At 36.3% G+C, this 16,961-nt stretch overlaps 2 protein-coding genes across 3 annotated transcripts; both read left to right on the top strand.

Annotated features, from left to right (window-relative positions):
* Positions 1–599: 599 nt before the first annotated feature.
* LOC121980976 (WD-40 repeat-containing protein MSI1-like) lies at positions 600–5,706 on the top strand. Of its 2 annotated transcripts, XR_006111698.1 has the most exons (7): positions 600–1,098; positions 1,548–1,874; positions 2,511–2,660; positions 3,442–3,566; positions 3,651–3,746; positions 4,766–5,109; positions 5,359–5,706. XR_006111698.1 is itself a non-coding variant. In XM_042533268.1 (6 exons), the coding sequence occupies exons 1-6, from the start codon at positions 754–756 to the stop codon at positions 4,989–4,991; spliced, it is 1,269 nt and encodes a 422-aa protein (XP_042389202.1). In that variant the 5' UTR covers positions 600–753; the 3' UTR covers positions 4,992–5,706. The 2 variants fall into 2 exon arrangements, 1 of the variants encoding a protein (XP_042389202.1); XM_042533268.1 differs by having other exon boundaries at positions 4,766–5,706.
* Positions 5,056–10,314, top strand: LOC121980975 (LRR receptor-like serine/threonine-protein kinase GHR1). Its single transcript, XM_042533267.1, has 4 exons — positions 5,056–5,447; positions 5,964–7,762; positions 7,878–9,410; positions 9,535–10,314. Exons 2-4 carry the CDS (start codon positions 6,700–6,702, stop codon positions 10,116–10,118), a joined length of 3,180 nt encoding a protein of 1,059 aa, XP_042389201.1. The 5' UTR covers positions 5,056–5,447; positions 5,964–6,699; the 3' UTR covers positions 10,119–10,314.
* Positions 10,315–16,961: the final 6,647 nt, after the last annotated feature.

Here is a 16,961-nt window from a genome sequence, read left to right as displayed (position 1 = left end):
TAGTGTTAAAGTTATTATTTTTTTAGATTTTATCTATAGGGTTTAAGCTTTCTAATTAGGTTATAGTGTTTGGTTTAAAAAAAATTAAAATAAAATTAATTTAAGTATTTATTAAGTATTGTAATGTGTTTAGGGGATATATCTATATATTAAATTTTAAATAAGGAAATGTTGAATTTTTTAAATTCAAAAAATTAAAAAAATTTTAAAAAAAACAAAAAAATGTTGATATTGTGCGCGACGCGCACAGTCGCAAATATCACCGCTCTATATATATATATATATATATATATATATATATATATATATATTTTGTATTTACTTGAAATTATTTAAATTTTCACTTTAGATAATAAACGGATATTATTTATATTATAGATTAATGCTAATTATTTGTGATTGATCTCCTTTTCTTCTTATTATTTTCATTTAAATTATGCATAATTCATATATATATATATATATATATATATATATATATATATATTCCATGATTTTAAACAATTCGACAGAATTCGACAGAGATTTGTTGCTATTGCAGAAACATCGCTTATCTTTGCAAATTAACAAAATACCCCCTCGCCTTCTCTACAGACTATAATCTCACCTCTCGCAAATCCATCTCCCCTCTCTAAACCCTAATCTCCATTCTCATCGCCTTCAGTTTACGTCAAATACTCTGAGCAAGCGCAGATCCCCTTCGCGCCTTCAAGGAGGGGGAAGGAAGTGGAGGCGTAGGAGGAAGAAGGTGGAATGGCGAAGGACGAGGAGGAGTTTCGGGGTGAACTGGAGGAGCGTTTGATCAATGAGGAGTACAAGATATGGAAGAAGAACACGCCCTTCCTGTACGACCTAGTGATCACTCACGCCCTCGAGTGGCCCTCCCTCACAGTGCAGTGGTTCCCCGACCGCGACGAGCCCGCCGGGAAGGACTACTCCGTGCAGAAGATGATCCTCGGCACTCACACCTCCGACAACGAGCCCAACTACCTCATGCTTGCGCAGGTCCAGCTCCCGCTCGAGGACGCCGAGTACGATGCACGCCAGTACGATGACGAGCACGGCGAGATTGGAGGCTTTGGCAGCGCCGGAGGAAAGGTATTTTTTTTGGTCCAGATCCATGGATACCGCACTCTTTTAATGACAGTTTGTTCTTACAGTTTGCCTTCTCGTGATTGTTAGGTTCTAAATTTTTGACGCATAATTGTTAAATTTTGATGTTGTAATCGATGCCGTTATTAACAATACATTTGGGTTTTTTTTGGTCTATCTCTTTGTTTATTATATTTATTGGCGTTCGGCCATCGTCGTTCTTGCTCAGCGTTTATGTTATGTGGTTACTTACAGGTTGAGTGTTCACTCATCCCCCATATATATACTTGATGAAGAATTTTAGATTGATTTCCCAAGGCAATATAATTATTACATAATTTTTAGAATGGGATATCTGTCAGGCTGTCGTCAGGATGTGGTTTTTACTGCTACAATGCATGTTAATGTTTCTGATTCTACTCACACGAAAATTTTGTTTCTGCTATTGCATCCAGGTGCAAATTGTTCAGCAAATAAATCATGATGGCGAGGTTAATCGAGCTCGCTATATGCCTCAGAATACCTTCATAATCGCAACGAAGACTGTTAGTGCTGAAGTTTATGTTTTTGACTACAGCAAACATCCATCGAAGCCTCCACTTGACGGTGCATGCAATCCTGATTTGAGGTTGAGGGGTCACAATTCTGAAGGATATGGTTTATCCTGGAGCCAGTTTAAGCAAGGACACCTATTGAGTGGTTCTGATGATGCTCAAATTTGTCTGTGGGACATTAATGCTGCTCCTAAAAATAAAACACTTGATGCTCTTCAGATTTTTAAGGTTATAGTTTCGGGTTTTCATAATTAGTTAAATTCTTATGGTTGCTTTTTTGTTTATGTTTCCTGTGCTTATCATCATTTTATTTTCTGATGGTTTTCACTATAATTTATATGGTTTCTAAAAATCGGGCAGTAAGATTCAGTTTAAAAAAGATTTTGCAACACATTATCATATATGGATGAGTTTAGAGGCATAACTATGAAATTTCATGGAACAAGTGAGCCTTCTTTCGTATATGTCTGCCTGAATAAGCAAACTTGTCTTTCTGCATTTCTTCCATTTATTTGTCTTTCATCTCTTTGCTTTGGGTGGGATTTGCGAGAACTATGGCATTTTGCTTGAATGTTAGAGCCTTATAATGTTTATGTTGACTCTTCTAAGTTGGGATATATGCTTCTAACACCAGTTTGCTGAGCAATCTGAGGTACCATCTTCAAGACTTTCTCAACATTCTTGTTGCACTTAGCAACTACAAAACCTGAGTTTTCAATAAACCATCTGTTGAAACTTGAAGCGACCAAAGTTTGGCATTTTCATCGTTGACTATTTTGTTCACTGCTGAGGGCTTGATCGATTACTTATCAGTGGGTGTTGATACAATGATGCCTGAATGATTTGTTAATACTCTTACTTTAGGTGCACGATGGTGTCGTTGAGGATGTTGCATGGCATTTAAGGCACGAGTATTATTTTGGTTCTGTTGGGGATGATCATTATCTTCTACTTTGGGATCTTCGAACAACAAATAATAAGCCAGTCAAATCTGTTGTTGCTCATCAAGGTGAGGTGAGTATGTTGGGCCAAAAGGGTGATACTTATTTTCTTTTCATGAAATTTCTAATTTTTTAATTAGTTCTTGGCTGCAATCAGATCTTCTGTTATAGTCTGCCTGATGCTCCCAGTCTAGAGTCCATCTAGCATTTTCTCGCACTGAAAATTACAAAGGGAAATTATCCTTTTTTTGTCTGTGTATATATATGATGAAACTTTTAACATCTAAATATGCTATAATAGTTTGTTACTTTTATGCCAATCAATGTTATGGAAATTAGATCTTGCTGTATGGTCTTTTATTTGAAAATAGTTTGTAGATACAAAAAAAATTCTAAATTACACTTGAGTTTGCATATGAACAAAATATTGATGATTTGGAAGGGATGGACAGGAAATAATTGAATATCCATCCTTATAATCTGCTTTTCATGCATTTTTGTTGTACCTACACTCTGCTGCTACATTTTCCTATTTTTGTGTTTTTTTTCAAGAATATTTTAGGTTCAAGATATTTATTTCTCACTGATCTGTGATTGTAATTGGCTGATTGCTTGAGTATATGCTCAGTGTATTGGCAGCTTAGATCAGGATACAGTTTAAGGAAGGAAGATCAGTTGACGAAGGCTTTTAGATTTTGTTTTACTGAAAATATTTCATTAATTTTCTTATCTTGAGATAATATCTCGACTAGTAAAGTGATGACAACTGAGAAATGCATCAGTTGTTCCTTTCAACTTTTGTCAAACTATTTAAACTTTGCTAGATATGAGAACTGAATGATTACTCTTGGCAGGTAAACTGCTTAGCATTCAATCCTTTCAATGAGTGGATTGTCGCAACTGGATCTACTGATAAAACTGTCAAGTTATTTGATCTTCGTAAGCTTGAAACTGCTCTGCACACACTAGACTGCCACAAGTATGCCACATTTTTAGTGCACATTTATTTAGTATGTTATATGTGTGGACAATAGCAAAGTTCATGTTGTTGTATCATAACCAGAGAGGAGGTTTTCCAAGTTGGCTGGAGCCCAAAGAATGAGACTATTCTAGCATCTTGCTGTCTTGGTAGGCGGCTCATGGTGTGGGATCTAAGCAGGTATTTAAATCCTTTAACTACATACACAGAAATTATTAGATGCTTTTATCTGTTTGAAAATATTCTGTTACTTTCAATTGCTAATTTGCATTCTCTCTCACATGTTCCACGTTCATAGATATTGAATAAAATTCGTATCAGTATTGTCACAACCGTCTTAGATGAGAAAGGACCTACCTAGATGTGAGAACCGCCATTAATTTGTCTGGATAAACCCCAAAGATGCTCAAGGCCAAGTAGATAATATTGCACTCATGTAAACTTATAGAACTTCCTTATCAGTGGATATTTCATTATGTGAGATTAAATACCCATTAATTTGTCTGGACGACGCATTCTCTGCTGTATAAGACTCAATGTTCCCGTTAAGACTCAAAATCTAACTCAGCCTAGAATCACCCTTGAACAGCAATATGTGAGGTCTAATGACCATCAAAATGTGAGATCTAGTGGTAGTTACACCATCACATAGAGTAACTTTTTCGCCACCTCACCGTATGCAAGATTAGATATATCAATTGTCATGGTTCACATAGATGAGACAATTGAGTCATTAACTTGTCTGGATGAACCATTGGCCTAGAAATGTTTAATATCCAGTTAATACTAACACATCTAAATTTACAAAAGCTTCTTATCCTTGTTTTGTAGCTATGTTTATTCTCTTGATGGCTCATGCACACTGCAATCCACGTCCTATGAAAAAGAACCTTTGACGAATTGCTTTTTGGTTAGTTCATAACTTTTTGAACAATGTTGTGAATCTTTGAAACATTCGTTGTCCTTAAAATCTTGCAAACTGCATGTTTGTGAATCAGTGGTTGAAAACTATCATTATAGTAACAGAATCCGTATGTATATTCTCTTGATTGCTCATGCATGACATAATCTATGTCTTGGGGGAAAAACTGATTACGAATGTGCTCGGTAGTTCCATGTTAGCTAACAACTTATCGACAATGTGGTCACAAAATGTACATTTAAATATCAGCGCTTGAAAGTTGTCAGTACTGTGACAGGATTGACGAGGAACAGACGCCAGAGGATGCTGCCGATGGCCCCCCAGAGTTGCTGTTCATCCATGGTGGCCACACAAGCAAGATCTCTGATTTCTCATGGAACTCCTGCGAAGATTGGATCGTTGCCAGCGTCGCAGAAGATAACATCCTCCAGATATGGCAGATGGCAGAGAACATTTACCACGACGAAGATTTGCTAGGGGAAGAGACTCCAAAATCTTCTTAACTACATAAACACCAATTATGTCCATAAGTTAAAAAAGAAGGAAAAAAAAAAGATTGGAGAAGCAAATCTATCTCATCTAATATCCTCCAAATGTGCTTGTATTGTTGGGTCTTTGTTGGTAAGCAGATGTTTTTTTGCTTTGGACAATCAATTCGATTTAAGTTGGTATTACTTCATCTAAGTTAAACTGATTTGTTCATGCTCTTGGTTTCTTCTTCAAATCTCTCGTTTTTAAGTTCACTGCTTTATCATCCTAGACAAAGGTTTAATCTCTTATTTTAATGTTCACTTTAGCAAGCCACTCGATTTAATTGATTATGTTTTGCCAACAGAGACTTTGCCATGACTCTGGCTCACTGTTTTGCAGGCGCATGCATTTACTGCTTGAATGGCTGCTCCACGCCTCCTGCCACGTCCAGTGCCATGCTTCACAGCCGACGAGAATCCGATGCACAAGTAAGCCTTCACTTCTACCGAAGAGAACCTTTTGAAAGCATCAAAATGATAAAATCCAGGCTTCTTAACTGACTCGGATCAAACGAAGGACAGGGGAATCTTTCTCAAACTTTGAGCTCCGTCCCTTCTCTTTGACCATGCATGTGCCCTTTGTTCTTATCTATTTCATTTATTGGCCAGCGAGAGTATATTTTTAAGATCATTATCAAATAAAATTATCTTATTATATTAATAATTAATTACAATTTAAAATTATATATATTATAATCCATTTTCTAGCTGGTGCAATTCTGCCAGTAAAATTTCTTGTTCATTTATCTCATTTATTCATCCAGATCCTTCAGCCCTGCCTTGTTCTTGATTTCTCTTAATTTACATTTTCTTGTAACTATTTTTTTTTTAATAAGTCAGATATTTGGGCATCTCCGATAATTAAAATTTTATACGAGTTTTTTTTTTTAAGTCTTCATATGCCACCTCAATACCGTATACAAATAACAAACGTGTGGTTTTCAGCGCATTTGCCTCCGTTTAATGACTCACGTGCATTTGATAAGTGCTTGGCGTCCGCGAGGCGCGTGTTTCCTTTTTGGCGGGTAATATTAATATATACATCTCATGCCCTTAAAAAACAACAACAAAGAAAGTGCTCTGTTCCACTGCACGAAGAAGTCCGCAGACGAACAGAGGCAGGCACAGCGACGAGCTCTGGGCTCTCATTATAGGGTTCAGCTTCCTTCCTCGTTGCAACTTCCGTCCTTCGTTCTTCCCCTTCCGCTCTTGTTCTTCCATTATTTTTGGATTTTTATCCCAGTTGCTACTTTTTTTTTTGGTTATTCTGGTGAGGATAGATGGCCCTCTTTATCGACATGATTGCTGCGGATTGGAGAAGCTTTTCTCTGGTTTTCGCCAACTCACGGTGGTGGAGCTGTTAGGGCTTTCAATGTGCCCCCCATTCCTTGTCGTAGTGGAAGAAAAGTCGGAGTTCTTCGTTTTTTTTAGCTGCTAACGTCTTTGTTTCCCTCGAAAAGCTGCTATCTTTGCTGCTCGTGACTGGAATCTTTGCAAAAGCTGCCTTTGCTATGATCTAATCGCTCTCGGAGGAGCGTGCTTCTGTGTTGGATGGTAGATCTCACCTACTAGACCAAGTTGAGATAGCGCAGGTCAATTTGGGTGAAGCAGCAGCAAATAGGATTTTACAAGTTCTTTAGTTCTCCTTGTCTGTTTCAGTTTTACCAGTGGTTGAAGATAAATGGATCTCCTCGTAAGAATTTCTGCACTGCTTTTCCTTTTCATTCCTTGCTTCGGGCAGCTTCCTTCACCGGATATACTGGCGCTTCTGGCGTTCAAGAAAGGTATAACACATGATCCCACAGGATTCGTCGTCGGATCCTGGAATGAGGAGTCCATCGACTTCAATGGCTGCCCAGCGTCCTGGAATGGTATTGTCTGTAATGGTGGGAATGTGGCGGGTGTTCTCCTTGATAACCATGGTATTTCTGGCTACGCTGATCTGTCTGTCTTTGCTAACCTCACCATGCTTTTGAAGCTCTCCATGGCAAATAATAACCTTTCTGGTAGCTTGCCTGAAAGCATCTCTGATCTGAAGAACTTGGAGTATCTTGACATTTCCAAGAATGCCTTCTCGGGGGAGTTACCTGCAGGTCTTGGGAAGCTTCACAGCTTGCAGAACTTATCCTTGGCTGGAAACGAATTCACAGGGTCTATGCCCGTCACCATTGGCGGATTGACTTCTATCAAGTCTCTTGATTTGAGCCGCAATTCTCTAACCGGTCCTTTGCCTGATACTCTTACTAGTCTCAGTAACTTGGTTGCATTGAATCTGTCCTACAATGTTTTTAGTAAAAACATTCCATCTGGGTGGGAACTGATTAACACTCTGGAGTCAGTTGATCTCAGCTGGAATCAGCTTGATGGTAGTGTCAATTGGAACTTTCTTATGCAATCTTCTAGTGTTATCCATGTTGATTTCAGTGGGAATCTGCTTACTTCGACCCCCAGGGAGTTGAAGTCTTTGTCAGATATCTCAGAGACGATCAAGTATTTACATCTCAGCAACAACAGATTGAGTGGATCACTGATTGGAGTTGGGATTTCTACTTTTGGGAGCTTGAAGGTGCTGGATTTAAGTTCCAATCAGTTAAATGGTGAGCTACCTGGGTTTAATTATATATATGATCTCGAGATTCTGAGATTGGGGAATAATGGATTTAGTGGTTTCCTACCTGGTGGACTTCTCAAAGGTGACTCTTTGGTTTTACGTGAATTGGATTTGAGTGCAAACAACCTAACAGGTCTGTCTATTTTATCTGTATAAGAACTATTTGCCTCACACTACTTGAGGATTTCCTTTTATTTTCTATGATATATTTCATTTGCTGACTAACAAATTGGTTTTGTGTATGGCAGGACATATAAATATGATCACCTCAACAAGTTTGCAAATCCTTAATCTTTCTTCTAATGCCCTTTTCGGTGAACTTCCAGTGGTGCAAGGAACCTGTTCAGTGCTTGATCTATCAAACAATCAGTTTACTGGCAATTTATCACTTGTTGCAAAGTGGGGAAATGACCTCAAGTATATTGATCTTAGCAGAAATCATCTGACAGGGCACATACCAGATATAACCTCGCAGTTTCTTCTACTTAGTTATCTTAACCTTTCTCATAATGCTTTGATAGATGATCTCCCTGCTGTTCTCATTCAGTACCCAAAACTTACTGTGTTAGATATCAGTTTCAATAAGCTTGGGGGACCTATTCTAAATGACCTACTAAGCTCCTCCACATTGCAAGAGCTTCATATTAAGAACAATATGTTCTATGGTAATATCACTTTGTCGTCATCTTTTTCCAACCAGTCCAATCTTCGTGTGCTTGATATATCAGCTAACCGATTTGATGGTAGTTTTCCTGAAAGCCTTGGGTCTTTGACTATGCTCCGAGTCCTAGATATTTCTACAAACAATTTTTCTGGTGTATTATCACCTGTTCTAACAAAACTCTCCTCTCTCACTTCCCTTGATATCTCCCTTAACCATTTCTCTGGTTCTTTGCCATCGACACTGCCTGATACACTTGTATACTTCAATTGTTCGTACAATGACCTATCAGGAACAGTTTCAGAAAACCTTAGAAAGTTCTCAGAGTCTTCATTCCATCCAGGAAATTCCAGATTAGAGTTTCCAAGTGGTTCATCTGGATCTCGTAGCTCTTCATTGGTGAATCGTGATCACAGATCAGTCAAAACATTTGTCATTGCAGGGATTGTCACTGCTTGTGTAGTGGCTGCAGTTATTCTGATCCTCTTGGTTATCATCATGTGTTGTTTGAGAGCTTCCAGGGGATCTGGATCAGATAAGCTTTCTGACAAGAATCTCCATAACCGAAGTTTTCCACGAAGTAGAGAATCTGGTGGGTCACTTGTATCTGCTGAAGACCTTATTGCTCCTCAAAAAGATTCTTCGTCGGAGATACTCGATCCAGATGAGAAAATGGCTATGGTTGCTGGATTTTCACCATCGAGGAAAAGTCGCTTTTCGTGGTCACCAGATTCTGGCAACATGTATACTCAACAAAATCTTGGAAGACTGGATGTTCGTTCGCCAGACAGGTTGGCTGGTGATTTACATTTTCTGGATGAATCAATAATCCTAACTCCAGATGAATTATCTAGAGCACCCGCCGAATTGTTGGGAAGGAGTAGTCATGGAACTTCTTATAGAGCAACCCTGGACAATGGAGTTTACTTGACAGTGAAATGGCTTAGGGAAGGAGTGGCAAAACAGAAGAAGGAATTTGCCAAAGAGGCGAAGAAATTTGCAAACATCAGGCATCCAAATGTGGCGTCATTGCGAGGGTACTACTGGGGGCCTACTCAGCATGAGAAACTTCTCTTGTCAGATTATGTCACACCAGGAAGCCTTGCGGGCTTTGTATATGGTATGTCTACTCCTGTTCATCTACTTCAGTTCTAGGCCTTATGGACTGTTAAAGAACCGCCCAATTAGCTTTCAAAAATGTATATGGTTTTTGATGGTTTTGCTTGATGTTCTTTGTAATTCAGACCGGCCAGGACGGAAAGGCTCTCCGTTGACATGGGCTCAGCGTCTCAAAATTGCCGTTGACGTTGCACGCGGCCTGAACTATCTCCATTTTGACCGATCCACCCCTCACGGCAATCTCAAAGCCTCCAACATACTACTCGATGGTCTGGACCTCAATGCACGCGTTGCTGATTACTGCCTTCATCGCCTGATGACTCAATCAGGCACAGTTGAGCAAATTCTCGACGCTGGGGTGCTGGGCTACCGCGCGCCTGAGCTGGCTGTGTCCAAGAAGCCGTCCCCCTCCTTAAAGTCGGATGTCTATGCCTTTGGTGTGGTTCTCTTGGAATTATTGACGGGTAGGTGTGCAGCAGATGTGGTCTCCGGAGAGGAAGGAGCAGTGGACCTTGCCGTTTGGGTAAGGTCGCGGGTGGCGGAAGGTCAAGGATCCGACTGCTTTGATCCAACAATGAATGCAGAAATGGCAAATCCAGTCGCATCCAAGGGGATGAAAGAGATGCTTGGGGTTGCGATGAGGTGTATCCGGCCGCTCTCCGAGCGACCAGGTATCAAGTCTGTGTATGAGGATCTCTCATCCATATGAAGCTAGCAGTTTAATTTGCGCTTAAAACATAGATTTGGCTTTGGCAAATGCAATTTCAATAGATCTGCTTACATTAGTCCATGTAGCTTCTTGTTGTTTAGAAAATAGCTCTGGAGTGGTGGCTACTAATTTAAAGCCATGCTTACTGGTGAAATTTTGATGCTGATGATTCGGTGGCCATTGATTTGTCTTTGTACATCTCCCTCTATTTACCATATTGCTTATAGTTTATTTTGCCAAATAGTACTACGAAATATTGACGTAACAAAATTTTAAAAATAAAATAAAATAATAGACGTAGATAATTAAAAGATTGGCATTTCACTAAATTGTGCATATTTGGGATTTTTTATTTCACGTATTTAACTTTTATGAATCAAAATCACGCGGCGTATATTCGATATACTCAGGTTTTTTTTTCTCCTTTTAAAATTTTTGTTCTATTTATTTAAAAATTAATGTTTTAATTTACAAATTATGACATGATATATTAAAGAGGTTTTTAGGAATAATGACTCATCGTCATCCTTACAAATTATTTTAAAATTTTTGTTCTATTTATTTATAAGTCTATTAATTATTTTTTTGAATCTAAATTATTTAAAAATTTAATATTTTTAATAGGAGATGATGATGAATCAGATTTGATTGAATTTTATATTCTCTGTTTTTATATTCATCGGTATATACCTGTTAAAAGATTAGATATCATTTATACTAATAATTTTTCTTACCCTCGTAATATCAGTATGTTTTTTTTAATTTTTAAAAACTAATATTTTTGTAAATATAAATCTTAAATAATTATTATACTCGATAAATATAATACTAGACCCCGTAAACACTTAATTTTTTTATTTTTAATTTTTTATTTTAACCGAACACTATAATTTAATTGGGAAGTCTAAACCCTAAAAATAAAATCTTAAAATTTTTTAATTTAAACATTATAATCTAATTAAAAACGAAAAAAATTTAGATGTACCCTTAGGGTTTATACTTCCTAATTAGGTTATAGTGTTCAAGCTACAAAATTTTAAGATTTTACCTCTAGGGTTCAGACTTCCCAATTGGGTTATAATGTTTAGTTAAAAAAATTAAAAATGGAAAAAAATTAGGCGTACCCCTAGGGTTTAGAGGTTTAAGCTTCCCAATTGGGTTATACTATTCAAGTTAAATTTTTTTTAAGATTTTAATTTTAGGGTTCAGACTTTCTAATTGAGTTATAATATTCAGTTAAAAGAAAAATTAAAAATGGAAAAAATTTAAATGTTTATGGAATATAGTAATTTAATCAGGTATTTAGGTCGAATATTGAGTATTCATAGTCCATTTTTACCCTCTTTCATTTGGGTCAGATATCAAATTCTCTATTAGATTCAGATGAAGTTGCCATCCCTAATAGGAGGGTCTTAGAAATCTATTGGTGATATTAATATTTTTATCTTAGATAGCTTATGATAATTTTTATCAAGTTTTTATAAGTTTGGCTAACAGATTTTAAATTATTTCAAATTAAAATCCATGTAATTTTGAATGTATCTATGCCCTTATCCAGATTTGATAGTATAAATTGAAAATAATAAATTTTTAAATGGATAACATAAAAATTTAAAGAGAAACTTATAAGAGTAAAAAATAAAAATAATTAATCAGGTAATATCGAACTTGGGATGACTGGTTCAGGTCTATCCTATGAAGGTTTCCCATTAATTGTCTGGATAAATAAAAAGTTTCCATAACGGACGGTCTAGAAGCCTAATAAGAATAGTGGAATCCAATAAGAGTAGTGGAAGAAGGAGGGGTATAATGTGCTTGATTTTGATATTGTGAAAGTTTTACTACGCCAACATAGTTCAGTAAAATATAGATTACTTCTTTTATTCAAAGAAACAATAGTTTTTTACCGAACTGTGTAGGTAAAGTATCGAAATTACCAAATCATGTAGGGTAGTTTTAAAATGATCAAATCACGTACCCACTTTCCATTTTACCCCTAATCAATCGACTGATAAAAAAAATCAACTGAATCAATTTTCTGTTTAAAAATTAGTCGACTGATAATTTTTACCAATCGAATCAATTTGTCTCTGTGCCTAAATGTTAAAATTATGATCAAATCATTCAACTGATTTATTTATTTTTTATCAAAATTGATTGATAGACCAAACGACCTCAGATTGATAGTTCCTATGTGTTTGACTAGTTCTCTTGATTATATTCATGTCCTCAAACATTAATATAACCTAGTATATTAAGAGCAATGATTTTTTGAACATAAATTAAAATTTTTAAATATATTCATGTTTAAAAAATCACTACTATTAATATATTGAGTCAAAATGATATATGAGGGTGTATATATAATCAGGAGAATTAGATGAACACAAAGGAGCTAGTTTTATGTCAATTTGAGGTCGTTTGGTCCATCAGTCGGCTTTAGGCAAAATCAACTAATGGACCAAACTGTTGGGACACATAGTAGATAAAGGGGAGGGGTGAATAGCTCGCTTTGCTTTGATGATAATTTCCAGCGGATAAACTTAAAGCATAGCTCTCCAACGCTAATATAGTGATTTATTTGGTATCCATCTCAAGATGAGGTGACTAATACAAGGATCTACACCAAGCACACTCTCCACAATCAAAAACACTCCTTCTCGGAAACAATCCAGAGATAGAGAAACCTTGAACAACTCACACAAGAGTACAACTCAAAACAAGAAATAAATTCACAAATACAAATTAAAAACTTTTTTGCTTGATCTCTTGTTGCTTGTTGATGCTTCTTGTAAGTTTGGAAATGCAACAACACCTCAGCCCTAAGCCTTCAAGAACTAGCGGAGAAGATTGTAGAAATTAAGAAAAATAAAAAACTAGCCATATTATTGAATCCAAAATTGATGATTGGAAATACAGAGTATAAATTCTTTATATAATTTAGTTAAGAAACTCTAAACTCTAAACTCTAAATATAAAAGGGGAAAAGACCAAATTACCCAAAAATGTATAAATAAATAAATATATATAATCTAACATCCCCTCTCAAACTCATGATGCTACAGCTAGAAGTATTGAGAGTTTGTCGGATAAGAAACGAAAGCGTAAAGTAGAATGTGACTTAGTAAATATATCAGCAATCTATAACTTTGAAGGAATAAAAGACAATGTGATTGTGCTAATATGAAGATGGCGACGAGTAATGTGACAATTAATTTTAATATGTTTCGTCTGCTCATGAAAAATTGAATTACGTGTACTTTGAATAACACTCTGATTATTACAAAATAACGAAGTAGGTTGATGAAAAGAAGTACCCATATCCGCAAGCAACAATGCAACCAAACTATCTCATAAATAGTTGAGGCCATGGCACGATACTCAGTTTTTGTGGAAGATATAGAAATAACATCTTGCTTCTTACTCTTCCAAGAAATGAGGGAATCACCAAGAAAAAAGCAAAAGTCGGTGGTAGATTTACGATCCATAGGATCACCAGCCTAATCCGCATCAGAGTATGCACGTAGTTCAAGAGATGAGTAGAAAGAAATAAAAGGCTTTGAAATTGAGTGCCCTGAAGATATATGAGAATACGAAGAACAGCAACCCAATGAATTCTAGTTGGTGCAATGACAAATTAACTAACCACATAAGCAGCATACACAATATTTGGACGAGTCATAGTGAGATAAACCAAGCTTTCAACAATAGTTCTGTATAAACTAGGATCCGACAAAGGTGAGTCATCAGATGGAGAATATCGAGCATTAGTTTCAATATGAGTATCAATGACTCTATTATCAGTAAGACAAGTACACTCAAACAGATCAGATATATATTTTGACTAGGATAAAAGATAACCTTTCTAGGAATAAGCAACCTTAATGCCCAAAAAGTAGCATAGTATACCTAAGTCTTTCATAGCAAAATGGCAAGCCAACTCAAACTTCAGGGAAGCAATTCCATCAGAATCATCACCAGTAATAATCATGTCATCAACATAAAATGATAAAAGAATACAACCTGCACTCATACAACTAACAAACAATGCTGAATCATGATTACTAGGATGAAAACTAAGCGAAGTAATCATTATAGAGAAATTCTCAAACCATGCATGAGGTGCTTGTTTGAGACCATAAAGTGCTTTACGAAACCTACAAACTTCACCAGGTTGGTATGAAATATCAGGAGGAGGTGTCATATAAAATTCTTCATGAAGATCACCATTTAGAGATGCATTCTTGACATCTATCTGAGATATTCTCCATCGATGAACAGAAGCAACAACAATCAGAGTATGAATAGTTGTCATTTTGTAACAGGAGCAAATGTTTCCTCATGATCCATGTCATACTCCTGAGAATAACCTTTAGCAATAAGATGAGCTTTGTATCGCTTGATAGATCCATCAGATTTAGTTTTGATCTTATATATCCAACGAGAATCAATAGTTTGTTTTCCTGGTGGTAACGGAACCAAATCCCGTGTATGAGTCTGATGCAAAGCAGTTAGTTCCTCAGCCATAACACTCTTCCAAAGTGGGTTACAAACAGCTTTTCTATAGGATACAAGCTCAGAAAGACAATGAATAAGTGCAACAAATGAAGCAAAAGAATGAGAATAACAAGAGTAAACAAAATCTGAAGTTAGTAGACTTACGAACACGAGTGGATTGACAATAGTGGAGAGAAGGATCATCTGTAACCTCAGGAGATGATTTGATAGTGGGAGAAAGAGGAGCATGTGGAGCAGATATCTCAGGAATCAAAGTACTAGATTCAGTTGAGCTACCAGTAGGAGCCGTGGGTGAAACTTCCTCAGTGTCGGTATTGAAAGGATTAATACAAAGTAGATTTGACTTTGTCCTATTATACGAACTAGCTGAAATAGAAAAGAATGGAATATGCTCAAGAAACATAACATGACAAGAGACATACAATTTTTGACTAACGGGATCAAAGTAACGATATCCTTTTTGAATAACACCATAACCCAAAAAGACACAAAGAGCAAACCGAGAGGCTAATTTATTACTCTCGACATGTGGACGAAGGACAAAGCAAGTACAACTAAAAACACACAAAGAGGAATAGAGATGAGCATGTCTATACAATTTTTCAAAAGGTGACAAGCCTAAATTATGTGAGGTTAGAATTCTATTAATCACGTGAGAAGCAGTAAGGATTGCTTCCCCCCAAAAGGTACTAGGAACACTGACAGATAATAAAAAAGAACGAGCTATTTCAACAAGATGTCTATATTTTCTTTCAATCATACCATTTTGTTCAAGAGTATCTGTACAAGAGGTTTGTTGAATAGTATCATCAGAAGTAAGTAATTGTGAAAAATGATTCGAAGTGTATTCACCTCCCAAATCACAACAAAAACACTTCATGACATTAGAATGTTGAGTTTTCACAAGAGCTCTGAAGTTGTTGAAAATGGTAAGATAATCAGACTTGTGTTTCATAAGATAGACCCAAGTGTAACAAGTACAATCATCAATAAATGAAACATAATACCTTAACTCCTCTTTTGTAGGAATAGGAGAGGGTCCCCACACATCAGAATGGATAAGATCAAATGGAGTAGAAGAAAAAAAAAGACTTTTAGAAAATGGTAAAGTAGAAAATTTGGCTAGTTTACAACCACTACAATCAGAAATATCAGAATTTTTTAAAGATCCTAATACTCCTATAGAAGCTAAAAATTGCAAACAAGATGCTGAACATGACTTAAACGAGAGAGCCACAAATAAAAATTAGAAGATGAAGGATTCAAATGAAAAGATGATAAATCCACACTCAAAGTTACCACTTCTGGTACTTTGAGTTGATCTAAAACATAGGGGTCTCCTTGCTTACGACCTGTCCTAATTAGCCTCTGAGATTGCCGATCCTGAACATAATAATTGGATGAAGAAAAATAGACTAGGTATCCAGACTCATATAATTGACTAACAAAAATAAGATTTAAAGTAAGACTCGAAATATAATAAACATCAGTAAGAGATAAACAAGATGTAACAATTGAACTGATACCTACTAATGACATAGGAGTACCATCAGCAGTCACAATAGATATAGATGAACAAGGAGAAAAAGAAATAAAAGATGATAAATTAGATGACATATGATGGGAGACACCAGAGTCCAAAATCTATAAGGATGAAGATATACTTGAAATACCAGACAATGACAAACCTATATAAGAGGAAGCTGACATGGCAAAGGGTTGTGAAGCAAGGAACTGTTGAAACTACTCCAACATATACGATCAAATTTCCATGAAGCATCTGCATGACCAGACATAATGACAGAATGAATAATTATCAGAATAACTAAATTGTAAGGATACACATCTGTACGATCCGTAAAAACTGGTGTTAGGATGACTCATGGTCTCATAGAGAATTTGAGGCAGAAAAGGATGTCAAACGTAGAATTGGCAACACAACGCGTTAGTGTCAAAATCAGTAGAAAAGGACATCAATACCAAAATCAGTAACATAGAGCGTTGACACCAAAATCGATAGAAAAGAGCATCGACGTCGAAATCAGTATTACAAGGCATCAGTGCCGAAATTAGCAGCAGCAGGAGGAGATGGCAACAACAACAATAAGCAATAACAGGGGGCGGCAGAAAAAAATTAGGTCAGAGAAAGAGAACCTTGCTTTGATACCATGTAGAAATTAAGAAAAGGAAAAAACTAACCATATTATTGAATTCAAAATTGATGGTTGGAAATATAGAGCATAAGTTCTTTATATAGTTTAGTTAAGAAACCCTAAACTCTAAATATAAAAGAAAAAGAGACCAAATTGCCCTAAAAGCTATAAA

The sequence above is a fragment of the Zingiber officinale genome, chromosome 5A (assembly GCF_018446385.1).
Source record: "Zingiber officinale cultivar Zhangliang chromosome 5A, Zo_v1.1, whole genome shotgun sequence".
Lineage (NCBI taxonomy): Eukaryota > Viridiplantae > Streptophyta > Magnoliopsida > Zingiberales > Zingiberaceae > Zingiber > Zingiber officinale.
The sequence above is the reverse complement of the archived record's forward strand: the minus strand, read 5'-3'. Positions and strand labels throughout refer to the sequence as shown.

What these genes read in the sequence shown, in the direction of transcription:
- LOC121980976 (XM_042533268.1), top strand. Translation starts at nt 754, where the DNA reads ATGGCGAAGGACGAGGAGGAGTTTCGGGGTGAACTGGAGGAGCGTTTG. An exon ending in CACACACTAGACTGCCACAA is followed by an intron (nt 3,567 to 3,650) that starts GTATGCCACATT and finishes TATCATAACCAG; the next exon opens with AGAGGAGGTTTTCCAAGTTG. An exon ending in ATGGTGTGGGATCTAAGCAG is followed by an intron (nt 3,747 to 4,765) that starts GTATTTAAATCC and finishes GTACTGTGACAG; the next exon opens with GATTGACGAGGAACAGACGC.
- LOC121980975 (XM_042533267.1), top strand. Translation starts at nt 6,700, where the DNA reads ATGGATCTCCTCGTAAGAATTTCTGCACTGCTTTTCCTTTTCATTCCT. An exon ending in GAGTGCAAACAACCTAACAG is followed by an intron (nt 7,763 to 7,877) that starts GTCTGTCTATTT and finishes TGTGTATGGCAG; the next exon opens with GACATATAAATATGATCACC. An exon ending in CCTTGCGGGCTTTGTATATG is followed by an intron (nt 9,411 to 9,534) that starts GTATGTCTACTC and finishes TTTGTAATTCAG; the next exon opens with ACCGGCCAGGACGGAAAGGC.